Source organism: Equus quagga, chromosome 7 (assembly GCF_021613505.1).
Source record: "Equus quagga isolate Etosha38 chromosome 7, UCLA_HA_Equagga_1.0, whole genome shotgun sequence".
Lineage (NCBI taxonomy): Eukaryota > Metazoa > Chordata > Mammalia > Perissodactyla > Equidae > Equus > Equus quagga.
Genome location: NC_060273.1, coordinates 133,642,804 through 133,662,850, shown reverse-complemented (window position 1 = coordinate 133,662,850; position 20,047 = coordinate 133,642,804). Strand labels below are relative to the sequence as shown.

The following is a 20,047-nucleotide window of genomic DNA, read 5'->3' as shown; positions in this document are numbered from 1 at the left end:
GTGATGGTGATGAGGGCCTATGCTCATCACTGGACCAGAAACCGCATCCGGTACTCCTCTTTGCTTTGGTCAGCAAATCATTTGAGCGAAGACTCCCCTAAGGACGGTTACCATTTACTTTTTCAGTTTTCTTAGCTTTCAAATAGTGGATTCTTATCCCTTTTGTAGGAGATTGTTAAGTCAGAGGCAAACAGCAAACTCAAAGACTTGTTATTTTGCCATTTTGTGACACTTCACATAAAATGTAGGACAAATAGGCTAACGAAGCAAAAATGGCTATTTTACTGCACTCTAATGCAGGAAAGTCAGAGGCTATAAATTACCCTTCTACACAGACACACCCTGGTAGGCTCAGAATGTTAGTATCCAGGAGGTTGTATGAGACAGAGGAAGCCACTCGCACTAGAAGACAGGAGTTCAGACCTGCTGGCTCAGGGATGCCTGAACCAAGTGGAATGCTTGCTTTGCCGTTTCATCATCTGCTGTCCAGGACACAGAGCTCTTTTCACTTGAACCTCTGGGCTGATTTATGTGCTTTGCTGCAACCAAAAGAAGACTAGGGTTTATGGCCTTATCCTTCCTATTTACTAAGCTAAGACCGTGAAACATATGGCCACAGTATGAAGTGAGAAAGAGAAGAGCATTTTCGTTAAACCACAATCTGTGTTTTGGTCCAATTTGCTCTTCTTCATTCCCATCCTATGGTACTAAACAACGTGTTGAAAACTTTTGAGCCAGATGTGATCTTAGCCAGCTTGCCCTATAAAGAACAGGAGCTGCGAGAGAGCAGAATGTCTCACCTTGGCTTAAACATGAGCGTGTGGGGACAATTTGGCCACTTGCTCATATAATTACCCAATTGCTTTAATCATCATGGCTTCAATTAAGTATTTGTATTTGCAGAGAAACTGCTGGATGAACCACTCTTGCTTTAAATAGTGTGAACTGATGCCAGAACCAGGAATTTCTTATAGTAATGTGCAATCTATACCTTCCTATCTCCAAGGGGGAAAAATACACCAAACTTTTTTCTTTTGTTCCTGCCGAAATCTATAAATAGATGACACGTGCACTGTCTAAATCCTTTTCATGTGTCAGTCAGGCCCTTTTGCCAAGCCCAGTGGAATAGAAGAGAATATTTTATATCAGTGGTGAAATGACTCACATAGCCTGCCCCAGTGACAGTTTAATATTTTTTAAAGGGCGTTTTTGCATGGCCAGTACCCAGGAGGGATAGGGGCACAGGCACTGGTCATCCAGCTGGTCACTGGTCTTAGAACTAAAGCACAGTGCTGGAGTTCCCCTTCTGGGCCGGAACAGATCCGGAGGGCTCTCAGGGGAGGTGCTGGCACGGAGGGGTGGTTGAGGCAGAAAGGTGCAGTCCAGGGGTGAGGACAGGCTGTTCGCCTACCAGTGTGGAATGTTTCAGCGTTTACCCAACCAGCATCTCGGAAATCAGCCCCACGTGCATCCATTGATTCTGCAACATCTAGTAATAGATGGGATGATCAGTGATGACAGTCACTTAAACCTTTTCCTACTTTCTTTCTTCTTATTTTTTTAAATCCCAGATTGGGGAATTACTGAGCACGACCCATCCTGCCAACAAAGCCAGCTTAACCCTGTTCTGTCCCGAAGAAGGGGACTGGAAGAACTCCAATCTTGACAGACACAATCTCCAAGACTTCATCAATATTAAACTCAACTCAGCTTCTATATTGCCGGAAATGGAAGGACTTTCCGAGTTTACGGAGTATCTCTCGGAGTCAGTGGAAGTCCCATCTCCCTTTGATATCCTAGAACCTCCCACATCGGGTGGGTTCCTAAAGCTCTCTAAGCCTTGTTGTTACATTTTTCCCGGAGGGAGGGGCGATTCTGCGTTGTTCGCAGTGAATGGATTCAATATGCTCATCAACGGAGGATCAGAAAGGAAATCCTGCTTCTGGAAGCTCATCCGACACTTGGACAGAGTGGACTCCATCCTGCTCACCCACATTGGGGATGACAATTTGCCTGGAATAAACAGCATGCTACAGCGGAAAATTGCAGAGCTCGAGGAAGAACAGTCCCAGGGCTCCACCACAAATAGTGACTGGATGAAAAACCTCATCTCCCCTGACTTAGGAGTTGTATTTCTCAATGTACCCGAAAATCTGAAAAACCCAGAGCCAAACATCAAGATGAAGAGAAGCACAGAAGAAGCTTGCTTCACTCTCCAGTACCTAAACAAATTGTCCATGAAGCCGGAGCCTCTGTTCAGAAGTGTTGGCAATACCATTGATCCCGTCATTCTTTTCCAAAAAATGGGAGTTGGTAAACTTGAGATGTACGTGCTTAACCCAGTCAAGAACAGCAAGGAAATGCAGTATTTTATGCAGCAGTGGACCGGCACCAACAAAGACAAGGCTGAACTAACCCTGCCTAATGGCCAAGAGATAGATAGCCCGATTTCCTGCCTAACTTCAGTCTCCTCTTTGATTGTCTGGCACCCAGCAAACCCTGCGGAGAAAATCATCCGTGTCCTGTTTCCAGGCAACAGTACCCAATACAATATCCTGGAAGGACTGGAAAAGCTCAAACATTTAGACTTCCTGAAACAGCCGCTGGCCACCCAGAAGGATCTAACTGGCCAGGTGGCCACTCCTACTGTGAAACAAGTAAAGCTGAAACAGAGAGCCGACAGCCGAGAAAGTCTGAAGCCAGCCACAAAACCACTTCCCAGCAAATCTGTGCGAAAGGAGTCTAAAGAAGAAACCCCTGAAGTCACAAAAGCCAATCATGTGGAAAAGCCACCCAAAGTTGAAAGCAAAGAAAAGGTAACAGTGAAAAAAGACAAGCCAGTGAAAACAGAGACCAAACCTCCAGTGGCCGAAAAGGAGGTACCCAGCAAAGAAGAAGTGCCTCCAGTGAAGGCCGAGGGGGCTGACAAGCAAGGCACAGATGTCAAACCCAAAGTCGCCAAGGAGAAGACGGTGAAAAAGGAAACAAAGGCAAAACCCGAAGAAAAGAAAGAGGAGAAGGAAAAGCCAAAGAAAGAAGTCGCGAAAAAGGAGGACAAAACACCTGTCAAGAAGGAGGAAAAACCAAAAAAAGAAGAGGTGAAAAAGGAGGTGAAAAAGGAAGTCAAGAAAGAGGAGAAAAAAGAAGTCAAGAAAGAGGTTAAGAAGGAAACCCCCCTGAAGGAAGCCAAGAAGGAAGTTAAGAAGGAAGAAAAGAAGGAAATTAAAAAGGAAGAAAAGGAGCCCAAAAAAGAAATTAAGAAAGTTCCTAAAGATTCAAAGAAATCAACAACTCCTGTATCCGAAGCAAAAAAACCAGCTGCATTAAAACCAAAAGTACCGAAGAAGGAAGAGCCTGTCAAGAAAGAGTCTGTTGCTGCCGGGAAGCCAAAGGAGAAGGGGAAAGTTAAGGTCGTTAAGAAGGAGGGCAAGGCGGCAGAGGCTGCGGTGGCCGCTGTCGGCACTGTGGCCACCGCAGCAGCTGTGGCAGCGGCAGCTGGAATAGCAACCACTGGTCCTGCCAAAGAGCTCGAAGCTGAGAGGTCCCTTATGTCCTCCCCTGAGGATCTGACCAAGGACTTTGAAGAGTTAAAGGCTGAAGAATTCGACGTAGCAAAAGACATGAAGCCTCAGCTGGAGCTGATTGAAGACGAGGAGAAGCTGAAGGAGACCGAGCCAGTCGAAGCCTATGTCATCCAGAAAGAGACGGAAGTCATCAAAGGTCCTGCTGAGTCCCCGGATGAGGGCATCACCACCACCGAAGGGGAGGGTGAATGTGAGCAGACCCCCGAGGAGCTAGAGCCAGTCGAGAAGCAGGGGGTGGACGACATCGAAAAATTTGAAGACGAAGGAGCAGGTTTTGAGGAATCCTCAGAGGCTGGAGACTACGAAGAGAAGGCAGAAACTGAGGAGGCTGAGGAGCCAGAAGAAGACGGTGAAGAAACCGTGTGCGTGAGCACCTCCAAGCACAGCCCCGTGGAGGAGGAGGAGGAAAGCACGAAGGCCGAGGCCGACGTGCACATCAAGGAGAAGAGGGAGTCTGTGACCAGTGGTGATGACCGAGCGGAAGAAGACATGGACGAGGCAGTGGAGAAAGGAGAAGCTGAACAATCTGAAGAGGAGGCTGATGAGGAGGACAGAGCCGAGGATGCCAGAGAGGAAGAATATGAGCCTGAAAAAGTCGAAGCTGAAGATTATGTGATGGCCGTGGTGGACAAGGCTGCGGAGGCTGGTGGTGCTGAGGATCAGTATGGATTCCTGACCACCTCAGCCAAGCCACTGGGAGCCCAGTCTCCTGCCCGAGAACCTGCGTCTTCAATTCATGATGAGACTTTACCTGGAGGCTCGGAGAGTGAGGCCACCGCTTCCGATGAGGAGAATCGAGAAGACCAGCCTGAAGAATTCACTGCCACCTCCGGCTACACTCAGTCTACCATTGAGATATCCAGTGAGCCCACCCCAATGGATGAGATGTCTACTCCTCGCGACGTGATGAGTGATGAGACCAACAATGAAGAGACAGAGTCCCCATCTCAAGAATTTGTAAACATCACCAAATTTGAGTCTTTACTGTATTCTCAGGAATACTCCAAACCTGCTGTTACATCACTCAATGGATTATCCGAAGGGTCAAAAACAGATGCCACTGATGGCAAGGATTACAATGCCTCAGCCTCCACCATCTCACCACCCTCATCCATGGAGGAAGACAAATTTATCAAATCAGCTCTCCGTGATGCTTACTGCTCTGAAGAGCAAGACGTGAAAGCCAGTGCCACGTTGGAGATCAAAGACACCGTCTCAGCAGTTTCAGATGAAAAACTTAGTCCGTCCAAGAGCCCGTCGCTGAGTCCATCTCCGCCGTCACCCATAGAGAAGACTCCTCTGGGTGAACGCAGTGTGAACTTTTCTCTGACACCCAATGAGATTCAAGTCTCAGCAGAGGTGGAAGCAGTCCCAGTGTCTCCTGAAGTGACCCAAGAAGTAGTTGAAGAACAATGTGCTAGTCCTGAGGAGAAGACCCTGGAAGTGGTATCTCCATCTCAGTCTGTGACTGGCAGTGCTGGCCACACACCTTACTACCAGTCTCCCACCGAGGAGAAATCTAGTCACCTCCCCACAGAAGTCATTGAAAAACCACCAGCAGTTCCAGTGAGTTTTGAATTCAGTGAAGCCAAAGATGACAGTGAACGGGCTTCCATAAGCCCCATGGATGAACCTGTGCCTGACTCGGAGTCTCCTATTGAAAAAGTGTTGTCTCCCTTACGGAGCCCTCCCCTAATTGGATCCGAGTCTGCATATGACAGTTTCCTCAGTGCTGACGACAAGGCTCCTGTTAGAGGTCCTGAAAGCCCCTTTGAAGGAAAGAATGGAAAACAAGACTTTCCAGACCAAATAAGTCCAGTTTCAGATACGACTTCCACTGGTCTTTTCCAAGACAAACAGGAAGGGAAAAGCACGGACTTTACACCCATCAAGGAAGACTTTGGTCAAGAAAAGAAAACTGACGATATTGAAGCCATGAGTTCTCAAGCCGGACTGGCCTTCGATGAAAGGAAGTTAGGAGGAGATGTTTCTCCTTCACAAATAGATGTCAGTCAGTTTGGCTCTTTGAAGGAAGACACTAAGATGTCCATTTCCGAAGGCACTGTCTCAGACAAGTCAGCTACTCCTGTTGATGAAGGGGTAGCGGAAGACACATACTCCCATATGGAGGGCGTGGCCTCCGTCTCCACAGCCTCCGTGGCAACAAGCTCCTTTCCAGAGCCAACAACAGATGACGTGTCTCCTTCCCTGCACGCTGAGGTGGGCTCCCCACATTCCACGGAAGTGGACGACTCCCTGTCAGTGTCCGTTGTGCAGACGCCTACCACTTTCCAGGAAACGGAAATGTCTCCGTCTAAAGAGGAGTGCCCAAGACCAATGTCCATTTCTCCACCGGACTTCTCCCCTAAAACAGCCAAATCCAGGACACCAGTTCAAGACCACCGATCTGAACAATCTTCCATGTCCATTGAATTTGGCCAAGAATCCCCTGAGCATTCCCTCGCCATGGACTTCAGTCGTCAGTCTCCAGATCAGCCTACGGTGGGTGCGGGTATGCTTCACATCACTGAGAATGGGCCAACCGAGGTGGACTACAGTCCTTCTGACCTGCAGGACTCCAGTTTATCACACAAGATACCGCCAACGGAGGAGCCGTCCTACACCCAGGATAACGACCTTTCGGAGCTCATCTCAGTGTCTCAGGTCGAGGCCTCTCCATCCACCTCTTCCGCACACACCCCTTCTCAGATAGCTTCTCCTCTCCAAGAAGACACTCTATCCGATGTCGTTCCTCCCAGAGATATATCCTTATATGCCTCGCTCACCTCTGAAAAAGTGCAAAGTCTGGAAGGAGAGAAGCTCTCCCCAAAATCCGATATCTCTCCACTCACCCCAAGAGAGTCCTCTCCTTTATACTCACCTAGTTTCTCAGATTCTACCTCTGCAGTCAAAGAGAGCATAGCAGCGTGCCACACTCCGTCTCCTCCGCCAACAGATGCAGCATCTGCAGAGCCCTACGGCTTCCGTGCCTCCATGTTATTTGATACGATGCAACACCATCTGGCCTTGAGCAGAGATTTGACCACATCTGGCATGGAGAAGGACAGTGGAGGGAAGACCCCTGGTGACTTCAGCTATGCTTATCAAAAGCCTGAGAAAACAACCAGGTCCCCAGATGAAGAAGGTTACGACTATGAGTCTTACGAGAAAACCGCCCGGACCCCAGATGTGAGTGGCTATTACTATGAGAAGACAGATATAACCACAAAATCTCCAAGTGACAGCAGCTACCCCTATGAGACCATTGAGAAAACCACCGAGAGTCCTGAAGATGGTGGCTATGCCTATGAAATTACTGGAAAGACCACACGGACCCCCGAAGAGGGTGGGTACTCCTATGAGATAAGTGAAAAGACGATCAGGACCCCTGAAGTGAGTGGCTACAGCTATGAAAAGACTGAGAGGTCTAGAAAGCTCCTGGATGACATCAGCAATGGCTATGATGACTCCGAAAACGGTGGCCACACACTTGGGGATTCCAGCTACTCTTATGAGACCACAGAGAAAGTCGCCAGTTTCCCCGAGTCTGCAAGTTATTCCTACGAGACATCTACTGCCACTGCACGATCCCCTGATGCTCCCACGTACGGTTATGAGACTGCAGAGAGAATCCCTGGGACCCCTCAGGCGTCCGCATACGCCTATGAGACTTCAGACCAGTGCTACACGGCAGAAAAGAAATCCCCCTCAGAGGCTCGCCAGGATGTCGACTTGTGCCTAGTGTCCTCCTGTGAATACAAGCACCCCAAGACAGAGCTGTCGCCCTCCTTCATCAATCCGAATCCTCTCGAGTGGTTTGCCAGCGAAGAGCCAACGGAAGAATCCGAGAAGCCCCTCACCCAATCAGGGGCAGCCCCGCCGCCTCCAGGAGGAAAGCCGCAGGGGCGACAGTGTGATGAAACCCCTCCCACCTCTGTCAGCGAGTCAGCCCCATCCCAGACTGACTCTGATGTCCCCCCGGAGACTGAAGAGTGCCCCTCCATCACAGCCGATGCAAATATCGACTCTGAAGATGAATCGGAAACCATCCCCACAGACAAAACCGTCACGTACAAACACATGGACCCCCCTCCGGCCCCCATGCAGGACCGCAGCCCTTCTCCGCGCCACCCCGACGTGTCCATGATGGACCCGGAGGCCTTGGCCATTGAGCAGAACCTGGGCAAAGCTCTGAAGAAAGACCTGAAAGAGAAGACCAAAACCAAAAAGCCAGGTACAAAGACCAAGTCGTCGTCACCTGTCAAGAAGGCTGATGGGAAGTCCAAGCCCTCTGCGGCTTCGCCCAAGCCAGCTGGCTTGAAAGAGTCCTCAGACAAGGTGTCCAGAGTGGCTTCTCCCAAGAAGAAAGAATCTGTGGAAAAAGCCACGAAAACCGCCCCGACTCCCGAGGTCAAAGCTGCACGTGGGGAAGAGAAAGACAAGGAGACGAAGAACGCCGCCAACACCTCCACGTCCAAGTCGGTGAAGACCACTACAGCAGGTAGGTGGCAGGGCTGGCCTCCAGACACAGGCCGTGGCTACGCTGCTTTTAACTGGAGCCTCTCAACTTCCACTGACCTTGTGCCAGGGAGGTGAGAGGACGCAACTCGCTGCTGTCCGTCCCCTTTACTATTCTTTTCTGCTAGAAGTTACGGATCTCAGCCCGACGTGGCCCTTGGGCTTGGGGATAGCTCAGCCTACAGCCCAGACAGCTCTGATGCACCAGATGCCGCTCCTGGGTCTGTTCCATTCCGCAGCCCGGCAGCCACGGCCTCGTTCTAAGTCTTCAGAACCAAGGGCTGTGTTTCATTCTCCTCTGGAAGACTGTGCAGTGCTGGCTTTAGCCACACTGGCCCCAGAATCAAGCTGAGGTGACCCAGGCCAGCTCCCAAAGGCCTAGGGAGAACCCGAGTTCCAAGTCAAGCCTGGGATGACCAGTGTAGGCCCAAGATTGAGGTTCTGTTTCTTTTATAAAATTCTTTTTAAATAGTTATAACATTTTAAAGTTAAAAATTGTAAAGTTTTTAATTAAAAAAAAAAAGTCATCAGACTGGAGATGCGTCCCCATGAGAGGCAGTGCTATGCTTTTCTGCCACCGAAGAGCATCATTTCAGTTGACCAGTGGGTACCCGGCACATGGGAGGCTCTCCCGACCCCCTCCCGCCCCAGCCTCACTGAGAGACACAGAACCCGGGTTCAGATGGAAAGTCCGCTTGGCAGGAGCAGACGTCCCTGACTGCTGAGCAGTCCCATTTCGGTCCTGATTCCCAGATTTGTCAGGCTCTCAGCAGTCATCTGGGTTTTTGACGGCCCAGCCTCATCTTGTTGCTTCAGACCAGTCAGAGGGACTCGCATTAACACATTTTATTCGCTTTACATACTTGTTCAGGTTATGTTGTTACAAACTAACATAAATTGGCCCAAATGTGTAAAGCAAAAAATAAGTAAAATTTCCTTGATTTATTAGGGTAAATCTGATAAATGAACCTTTGGGACTTTCAAATTCAGTACATTTTAGGAAGTATTAGTTACAGCTGCAAATTTTTACTTTAAGTAACATGGAGCATCAATTTCAAGACAATTCTCAGATTTCCTCTTTTTACACACATGTGGAAGACAAACTGAATTTGTTCACGCTTAGAATTAATGGAAACCCACCAGATAATTAACCCCTTGGTCTGAAAGAGCTGACGACTGACCTGCACTTAGGAGAAAAATGAAACCATCCAAACAGATGAAAACCAACTGAAATTGGCTACGAAACTTGCCAAGTATACACTAGCCCACACGATTGATTTTTTTAAAACATTTTTTGTCATTTAAAGAGAGAATTTTAAGGCAAGGTAACGAAGATGAGTTGGTCTAAATTTACTTGGAAGATGCTTTTCCAGTAGGTTTCTAAAAAGACAAAACTGCACCGTTGATTGACTTTTAAGACCAGCCTGGGTCGACTTCTGGCAGCTCCCGTCGTGCTTCTGTGAGAAGCCCTCCTTTGCTCCTTTGGTGTGGATGGGAGGGATGTTGTGTGTAAGGGAAAGCGGCAGAGATTTTTAATGAGAAGAAATATAACTCGCAAACTTCCACGTGTTAGAGTTCTGTCCTTCGCACAGAATCAGCATTTCATCAGTTTATGAAGGAGGTTAAGGAGCTGAAGGCCTTGGAAATCAGATGAAGTTAAGATCTGGCCGTTGACCAGGTCAAATGTTAGGGTATAGTATTCAGCTGTGGGCAAAAGTGCTCTTAAATGAGGTCCTGACATGGATTACCGACTGCTGAACTATGGTTACCAAATGCAGATGCTTCCTTTGCCTTTTAAAATCTGTTTCTTAGATCACCTTTCAAATTAAGATACACACTAGTAGCCCTTTTAGGAAGAGTATTACTATCTAGTTCCATCTTTTGGGAGGGCCTTGAAACTCTTCCTACTTCCTAATGGGTTGTCCCCGAAGGGAGACCATCCCATTCTTCGTTTCTCCTGTTGACGTGGTGAACCACCATGTTGTTTCCTCAGATTGCCAGAGGGAAGTGCCGGGTCCCTCCTCTGGGTGTCCTAGAGGGACCTTCCTGTGCACGAGCACAAATGGGTCTCTTCGCATTCCTGTGACCCGGCTTTCTCTCCTTTTGTTTATTTACCAAAGGACCAGGGACCACCAAGACGGCCAAGCCCTCTGCTGTGCCCCCAGGCCCCCCTGTGTACTTGGACCTGTGCTATATTCCCAACCACAGCAACAGTAAGAATGTTGATGTCGAGTTTTTCAAGAGAGTGAGGTCGTCCTACTACGTGGTGAGTGGGAATGACCCCGCTGCCGAGGAGCCCAGCCGGGCTGTCCTGGATGCCTTGTTGGAAGGGAAGGCCCAGTGGGGCAGCAACATGCAGGTAAGAGCTCCAGGCCTGTGTCTGCACTGCACGTGGAGCTGTGTCCAGAGGCAGAGGGAAGGATTATGTTTATGATAATAGAGGCAACGTTATGATTGTGGGTCCACATGAGGTGCCCCAGGGGTCTGTCACACAGGAAACATCCTGGGGACAGAGTGGATTTAACATGTAGAAGATAGTCTAGAATATTCTTGGCACTGCCAGCAATTACAGACTTGGAGGAAAAGGCCCTTCACCACCCTGAGGCATAATTCATTTATCTGCAAAATGGGCCCAAGACTACTTGCCCTTCACCCTAATACACCAAGAGTACATGTGTATGAACCAAAGCGGTCATATCTCCCGCGAGAGCTGCTAAGGGCTTGTCTTTCCTCCTTGGTGTTTCACGATTGACCAAAGCCAGGAATATGGCCACTTAGAAAATCAGCTGTCCGTGTGAAATCCAGGAGCAATGCTGAAAACGGGCCCCAACAGGACACCCCCAACTCCCACACATCATCACCGGCCACGAACCACTCGCTCTTTCAGCTATGATTTTTGCTTAGCAGAATTTTACTTGTGGTTCTGTATAGTCGCCTAGTCAAATGTGTTTGCATAACGTTAAATAGAATTACTTGTTATTTAATCATATGAAATCGAATGAGAAGCACCCAGCGGCCTCTTAATGAATACTAGATGGAATTTTTACTATTCAAGCCAGCACCCAATCACCTACCCCACTCCTCCCCACTCCTCCATCCCCAACCATACTCACAAATCGGAGGTACGAGTCTTTGTTCTCAGGCTGAAATGTTAGTTACACACAGCTAGAGGGGTTTGAGCTGCAGTAATAACTAAAGATCGGTGGATTCCATATGCAAGATCTTGAGTGCAAGCTGACTGGTTGTGTTAAAGGAAATAAAAGAAATTCCACGTTACCTGAGTACTTCTTCTCTTGACACTAAAGAATTGAAAAACCAACAGTGAATATAGATGAACTAATTGACTAGTCATGAGTTGCTTTTGGCTCTAATCTTCAACTCCCCCAGGAAAACTAATTTTTTTGCAGCTTTATTCTGGTTCCTGGAAAATGTAAGTTGAAAAGTCCTTTGTATTTCTTAAGGAAAATAGAAGATTTTTCTTTCTTTTCCCTTCTTCTTCTAATGGTCTCATTAATACCTCGTTGTTCCATTTTTTCATCTGATTTCTGGCTCTGCCCTTAAACAGCTATTTTCCATCTCCCTGCAGGTGACTTTGATCCCTACTCATGACTCAGAAGTGATGCGGGAGTGGTACCAGGAGACCCACGAGAAGCAGCAGGACCTCAGCATCATGGTCCTGGCGAGCAGCAGCACGGTGGTGATGCAGGACGAGTCCTTCCCTGCGTGCAAGATTGAGCTGTAGACGCCTCGGCCAGCCACGCCACAGGAGCTGAACTTTGTTTCCAGAAATTCTTCACTTTGAAACCACCTTTTCTAAAAAGTCAATTCATCTAAACAAGTCACTGAACTGTTACCTGCCAAACGCTATACTGTATCACGGTGATGCAAGTCACTAATATTTCTCAGTTTTTGCTGATTGCTAAGGGAAGTAACAGTATTCCCACAATAGGGTTCAAGTTACTGCAAAATTACCTACCCCAGTTCATCTCTGCCGAACATTTGGAAACCATGCACTAGCAAACCCAGCTGACTTCTGCTAGGTAGAGGCGTTTGTCTTAGAGAGAGAGTGAGAGAGAGCGCACGCAAAGAAAGAGATGCGGGGGGAGAGAGAGAGAGAGAGAGAGGGAATGAGGAAAAAAAGGAATGCGAGAGAAGGCGATGGAATGGTGGAGTGCTGGTGAGACACCCAGAGAGAGAGAGCAGGGTGCGGTAAGGGGGAGAAAACAGCCAACCACTGGTCTGCGTTTTCTCAGGCAGTGTGTGTTTTGGTCTACACAGGCAGAGGTTTCCACGTGTGTCAGTCTGAGTCCTCAAAAAGGATCTTAATTTTCTAAAACAAGTCAGCTGGAAGAAAACAAAAAGAACAAAACTCGTTATGAGGGCATGGGAGATTTTCATGCCTTAATTAAGCTCCTTCTGTTTGAAGGCTGCACACTGACATAACACAGTGAATAGACTGGACATGCAAGTGGTTTGAACCCCATTCAGAACGCTCAGACTCTTCAGACATGCGAGTCGACTGGTCTAAGGCATGCTCCCAGCACTTGCGCACCCAGGTAGTCCACTCGAGTCCATTCACCTGCATGCGGAAACACCCAAGTCCACCCCAATTCACAAGCAAATACCAAAGCAGTTGGGAGTACACACAGTGGACAGTTGCCTTAGGAAGTGACTTGAATGTACAAAGATACTTGATGCACTTATTTTTTAATGTGAGACAGCAAGTTTATAAAACATCCGTGTAGGATTGTAGATACTCCAGTGGAAGGAGCATGTGTGCGTGCGTGGGGGGCTAGAAGCTGATCTGATGGGCACAGCGCTTGCTAGGATGCTGAGTCATGGGTGTCGAATGCTGAGTCATGCGTGTCGAATGCCGCCGCAGTGCACCCGCGGCCCCTCAGCCAAACCAGCGGAGCCTTTCGCAGCTTCTTCACTACTGCAAGTTCAAGACTGAAATGGCGTCTACGATCAGAACTGGGCAAACAGTGAATCTTAGGGTGGACGAGGTTCTCGGCAAGTGTACAGAATTTACCTTCCTGTGTCTTACATTGGCTTTTTTTTTAAATCTTCCATTAATTTCAGCATAATTATGGGAACAAGTGTACAGAAGAATTTTTTTTTAGCTATGTGAGAATTTTCATAGATGAACTTTTTAACAAATGTTTTCATTTACAGGAAAATGCAAAGAAAATTTTCAAGTGACAGTCTTTTTTTTTTAAGTGTTTCGTAAGACAAAACAAAAAGAATACTGTTTTTTTGAAGTTCTGGTGAGATTGAAGTCTGACATTTGCAGTAATAATATTTATTAAAAGCCCATAACTACCAGGAATAGTGACACCTCCCACCCCTCGATTCCCATAACATGAAATCTGAGTATGCGCTGTTTGAGTGGGGCGAACGGCATGGCAGGCTACTTTTCCAGGCCTTTGCAAGTCCATCACCCAGGGGTGTCCTACAGACTTCTTGCAAGATCTTCAGCCATGAGGTGAAAGAGCCAAGACAAAGAACCTTAGCGAGAATTTGCTTTGGGGTTTTCTTTTCTGGAAAAAAAACAAGAGAAATAATACATTGAAAGCAAATGAGTTCCCACCTCCTCCGGTTCCCCATGTGGAGTTCAGAGATCATTTCCTGCATTGTCACCGCTGAACGAGGAACCTGGGCAGCCAGGGCGTGATTAGATTTAGACTCGCGCCGAGTGTGCAGTGCAGATCCGTGTGCCGGCGTTCAGACGGGCACTCTTCCCGGTGGCAGCCACGCCGTGCTGTCACATTGCATTTCTTGCAGACTCTAAATCTACGGAGTAGTGAACAACGACCTCATTTTATTTTCTATGTTAGTTATTTATTTCAAAATTAACGTTTTAGTTTATTTTTGTCTGATAAGTGTATGTTTTGCACTGCTAACTACCATGAGGGTTTAAACAACGCTTCTTCGGGGTCCCTTCACTGAGGACCTATGTAGTCTACTTAATGCTGTGAATTACATTTTTCAAATGTTTAATTTTTTAAAAGAATTAATATTCTATTTTTTCTTTTAGGCTTCTCTAGAAATGCAGCTTTTATTTATTACCCCATTTCTTTCAAGTAAGTCCTTAAAAACAACACATTGATTAAGGGTACAAAAAGTTAGCACACGATGGAAAACTCATTGTGACACAAATGGATTTCAGTGAGTATAAACTGATCTGCCTCAGATTTATTTTATGAGACAACCTAAGATATTCAACATAGTTATTTAATGATTAGTTGTTAAGTTGGTCCACATACTACATGGGAAGAGAGACAGGTTTCCAGCCTTCTTGCCAAATCCAGACCCCTGGCTGATTTTTCTTTGATAGAAGATGGAATTATTTTCCAATTTCCCAAATTAAATTTATTTAACATGTACATTATTTTGCTTTAAAAAAATACAAACGTTTTAGGAAAATTATATCCAGTCTTCAAATATAACCATTCTATCCCACTCTTTTTTTTTTTTTTCTTTTCTTTTCTTTTTTGCTATGGGATTTAATGGGAAAGATAGACAAACCTGTCAGTGCTCAGCCGGCTTTCTTCCACTGAGACAGAGCAGCACCTTTCTCCATCTGCTGTTCTCAGTGCCGAGTACAGAGCCTGAGTCTACCAGGAAAACCAACATTTGCAGTACAGCTTGTTCCTGTGCTTCCAGACCCCTTTCCTACCTGTGTGACTAACCTAATTTTGCTAGTTCCATCAGTACACAATTAGTTTGCCCACAGCATCACAATGGACCATGAACATTTATGGTGAGACCTAGAGATTGACACAGACTTCTAGGAGCTCAGTTCATATCGATCACTTCATCCAGTTGTATAGATTGAATTTTGGAGTGGAAGGAGTTTACACTCTGTTTAACTGATGGCATTCCATGGAGGTAGCACTCCTGGTCATGACCTTTTTGGTAGTATTCTTAAACAAAATTCCAGAGACTAAATGTTAGCGATGATCCTCCATTTTCAATTTTAACTAATTCTATCCCCTTTCTCAAAACCCAACCCCTGTGCATGCTTTCTCAGTCTCGTGGTGGACTGGGTACAATGACTGACTACCCCCCAAATGCCATTTTCCATGGAGTTCAAAAAATTTTTTTGTCTTAACCTTGCATATCAGTGAATGGTTTCCCCAGTGTATATGAGTGTTTTGAGTGTCTCCAGTAGCTTACAGGGTTTAGGAGCTTTCCAATACTCACGTCATAAGATTTAATCATTTGCTAATGGAAATGTTACCACCTTCCATTTCCCCTTTATTACCAAATTCTGGCTCTCAGGAGCTGCTCCACAATTCTGAAATTGCTTTTCTTGATTCTCTTTAGTTGCCTGTCACAAGAGGTTCTTGCTCAGTAATGATATTGTGAGTTAGATTAATAACTTTTTTTTGCTCTTCAGATTTAGAAGAAAAGATCCTGTTTCCATTCAAAAGGAACTGTAAGCTTTGATCTTTTAACCAACTGAACAACACACCAAAAGCAGCCCCGGGATGAGCATTTTTTGGAAAGCAATTAGGTTACTCACCTGGTATTAAAGCTGTTTACTACTAAGAAAATATCTGACTTTAAGTTAAAAGGCAGCATCAAAAACTGAAAAGGGAAAAAATAAATAGCTTCTCTGTACTCGTTCGGAGCTCCCCGAAACAGGAGCCGTGGAGAGGAGACGTCGAGACCCGGCTGCCCTTGGGGACCACCCTGTGCTCCAGAGGCGTGCTCGCTGCCCGAGCACTCAGCACCTCTCCCCCGGCCCTGGAAAGACGTGGTGGAGCCCGCGGAGCAGCACCTCCCACTCCTCTCTCTTGTTCTGAATGGTGTTCGTGTCAGTCTGCAGCTGTGTATGGTATTACGTCTTATAATCCTGCATCACTTCTAGCCTATCCAGTCATATCTAATGTAGAAAATTAGTTTCCAGTGAAAGTAATATGTAGTGCTTTTATGATATTTGTGTGCAATATCCCCTCTTCCATTGAGGATATTTGATGTAAAAGAAAAAAAACTCAGTTCCACAATAAAATACAAAAGTGGCAAAAGCTAACGTGTGTGCTGGCTGCCTTTCGTTTTCAGTCCCTGAGTTGGGCTCATGGGGAGTTGGGGTTTGCCACCCCCAGAGGGAGGGGGCGGCGCGGCTTCATGCATGTGGGCTGACTGTGTTCTTTTCAGGGTGGGCTCCGGGCTTTTGGCAAACTGAGGAGAGGGTTCTGCTACTATTTCTACGCTTGCAACCTCGTTATCTTTTATAACCAAGCCCTAGAGGACACTGGGGCCTAATGACAGAAAATGGGAGAGGAGAGAAAGAGACCATTAAAATTATTGCTTAAAAAGAAAAAGTAAATAGACCACTGTAGTTGGAAGAGGAAACTGGGAGGGTTTCCTGCGTGAACCACAATATAAACCCCAAACCGGGTCTTGATCCCAGCTCTGCCACACCGGCTGCGAGACCTCAGTCACTTTTTCCATCCAGAGTCCCTTTTCTCACCAGTGAAATGAGAGGACTTGACAAGATGGTCAAGCTGGATGGTCCCTCCCAAGGCCGACTTTCTGGGGCCACCATATTAAGTAATAACATCCAACACCTTATCTTCCTCCTGGTTTCTTGCTCAGTTACAGAACAAGCTCCATATAACTAACATAGTAGCCGAGGATTTGACTGACGCCAGGAACTAAAAGCATTAAGGAAAATGATGATAAATAACAAAGTTCCTGTAAAAAGGAGGAAATCCTCTTAGTCAATCAAATGATTTCTGTGCCTGTACTCTACCCCATGGAGGGAAATAGTGCGGGGAGTTAAAGGTGAAGAAAACATCAGTGCTGCCCCAACGGGCTGGGGTGACAGGCTCCCCATATTCAAGGGTGAGCGTTGACGACCATTGGAAAAGCACCAGAAATGATGTCTAAGCCGAGACCCAGAGAGTGTGTGTGTGTGTGTGTGTGTGTGTGTGACAGAAAGCAAATTCTAGGTGGAGGCAACAGCTCACGTGAAGGCTCAGGATCAGCATGTGTTGGTAGCCCAGATGCTGAGTGCAGAGAGGGAGGCCCTGGCCCCTCCATTCCCCCCATGTGCCCACAGAAAACGTGCCCACAGGTACCAATAGAGGCCTCTGGCACCTGGCCCTGTGTGTCTGCAGGGATGGTCCTTTGGCCTCAGAAGGCCACTGCACCCTGTCTGTCCTGAGTCATAATGATGTCCCTTTGTCACATACGCTCCTTTTGATCTTCCATGGGGCTTCATGGATGGGTCCCATTAGAAGTCACTATTTGCTGGAACGGATCCTGAAGTCCCTCCAGAGATTAAAGGGTTAAGTGTGTGAGAACTCAGGTGGGAAATCATCACTGGGATTCTAATTACATTTATCAGACTAAAATAAATAAGCTGTTTTCCATTCCACTGCCAAACTATTCAGTCCAGGAAGTCTTTCTGGCGGGAACCCAGGTCATCCAGGGTCATCAGGTTTGCGCAGGACTGCCCTGGTTTTAGCACTGACAGTTCTGTCCCAGGAGACTCCCAGCCCAGGGAGGCCCTGATGGTCGGTCACCTGCCTGAACCCCTCCCAGTGTTTATGTCTCATCCTTCCAGACAGAGGCACAGCAGATATGGGGAAGAGTTAATCCCCTTCCAGCTGGTCCTTTTCTGTAGCTTTCCTTGTCTTACAGGCAAATCGACAAAGGTCTGTTAAGGTACTGCGGCTACGTATTCTCTCTGTATCTGTATTGCTCATTCTGGGTCCTTCAATGTCCCTACACTGATCTTTCGACACACTCCTGACTCATGAATTCCTGGTCTCTCGTATCATCCCAGATTACCATTTCCTCTTTGATCCGATATTGTACGTCTTGGAAACCCCTGGAGCCATATCTGCAGTTGAGTTTTGGTCACACCCCGGGCCCAGTTCATGGGGCGATCTCCCCAAGGAAACCAGGCACAGTTGTAGTTCGTGGCTCAGCCTATCCCCACTGAAACCAGAAACACATGTTACTTTAACGCAGTCTCATGGATTTAAATGCCACGTGTAAACCGATGGCTTTTACAACTTGTATCTCCAATCTGTACCTCTTCTCTGATTTCCAGACTCATACCTCCAGCTGTCTATTAAGAGCTCTGTCTGGATGTCCAGTAGGGATCTTTGAAGTATTCCAAATCAACTTTAACGTGCCCCCACACGAATCCCCCGTCTTCCCAAATTGCTTCTCTTCCTGGGCTTTTCTATCTCAGCAAACGGCAGATGCATCATGCCAGTAGCTCAGGTCAAAAATCTTGGCCTGTCAGCAAATCTGCTGGCTCTGCCTTCAAGATGTATCCAGGCCAACCCCTTCCCTCATTGTCACTGCTACCACCCCTGTCCAGGCCAGTCACTCTCCTGGATCACTGCAGGAGTCTCTTAACCAGTCTGTCTTCACCCTCCTGGTTTATTCTCCATGTGGCAGCTAGACCAGAGTAACCCTCTAAAAGTGTTAGGTCAGATCATGCCACCCAGAGCTCAAAACCTTTAGATGCGTTCTCCGCTCAGAGTGAAAGCCAACGTCCTTACTAATGGGCTAGGGGCTCTTCGACCGTCCATCCCTTCCTCTGCCCGTCTCTCTGGCCTCGTCTCCTGCTCCTCTCCACCACACAATTCTACTCTAGCCCCGCTGGCCTCCCCGCCATTGCTGACACTCTGGCACGCTTCCATCTGAGGCCTTGGTGCTGACTGTGTCCTCTGCCGCTGTGCTTTCCCAGGTGACCGTGATTCCCAACCTCACCCCCAGGGGCCCCTGCTCAGACATCAGGAAGGCCTCCCTAAGCGCCCTGTTTTAGGTTGCAACTCCCACCACTTAACCAGTGCCCTTCTCCTCTTCCTTGCTTTGTTTCCACATCACACATCACCATGTGACACACACACACTATCTGTCTCCTTCTGTAGAGCGTAAACGCCACGAGGGAAGGGATCCTTGTCCATTTTGTTCCTTGCTGTATCCTCAGTGTCTCTTTAAACAGTCTGACACATAGCAGGTGCTCAATAAGTATTTGTTGAATGAATGAATGAATGAATGAATGAACTTAGTCTCAGGTTAGCACAGTGGTTATGTGGTGTCGTCTCAACGTGGGTTTGAAATCAGACAAACTTGGATTCAAACACTGTCCTTGCTGCTTATTGTGTGGCCCTAGGCAAGTCACAGAAGTCTGGGTTTTCTCTTCTGCAAAATGAGGTAGTAATCCTTGCCCTGCGGGGTGGTCGTAAGGGTTAGAGAGGATTTATTTAACTAGGTAGGATTAAATTAGGTAGAAATGGGCATTCACAAAGAACAGTTGTTCAATATAATTTCTGTAGTCAAGATGGGTACATGATTGCTCGTGAGCCAGAGCCTGGAGCAGGCCGACGCCCAGCAGCGCCCGCACGTGCCACCGGAGGACGCTGCTAGCGGGCATCCCTGTTCTGCTCCACAGACCGTCTTGGGCACATCAGCCTCAGAGGGTGCTGCAAGGATTAAAATTTTGAACTCTGCAGAGATGAAGCATCATGGAAACCAAAAGAGCAAGTGAGACCCTCCTGCCACTGGGTGGTCAGAGGACGTGATGCCCCTTTTACAAATCCTCCAGGAATCGTCCCTGTAGTCCTTGATCCAGCAGGTAAAGCCCATGACAGAACTTATTTTCAGGTGCTTTTGTGAGAACAAACTTTGTTTTCTGAACGTGTCCAGCTGGGATCTGGAATCCCTAACATTCATACGTGATAAACACACAGCCTTAGTGTGACAGTTTTGTTTTAAATGAAGGCCCCAGCGGTAGCGGCCACAGTCTCAGGGACATCACTACCACCTTTCATTTGGACGTCCTTGTCCCCAGGCAGGTGAGGAGACCCTCGTGGCACACGAATGTCAGCAAAAAGGCTAGTCAGCGGGCGAGGAGGAGGTTCTTCAGAGCTAAGCAGCTGTTACTTAGAAAAAGGGCAATTTTCCTCACATAA

General features: G+C 47.3%; 1 protein-coding gene across 6 annotated transcripts in view; it reads left to right on the top strand.

Moving 5' to 3' along the window:
- Nucleotides 1-16,125, top strand: part of MAP1B (microtubule associated protein 1B) — an 89,294-nt gene extending 73,169 nt beyond the window's left edge. For 2 of the 6 annotated variants that reach the window (XM_046665877.1, XM_046665879.1), the window contains 3 exons: nucleotides 1,572-8,085; nucleotides 10,223-10,461; nucleotides 11,689-16,125. In XM_046665877.1, coding sequence (XP_046521833.1) covers nucleotides 1,572-8,085; nucleotides 10,223-10,461; nucleotides 11,689-11,844 — 6,909 coding nt within the window. In that variant the 3' untranslated portion in view covers nucleotides 11,845-16,125. The remainder of the gene's footprint in view (nucleotides 1-1,571; nucleotides 8,086-10,222; nucleotides 10,462-11,688) is intronic. The other 4 variants (XR_006889324.1, XR_006889325.1, XR_006889322.1 and 1 more) reach the window with 4 other exon arrangements.
- Nucleotides 16,126-20,047: the final 3,922 nt, after the last annotated feature.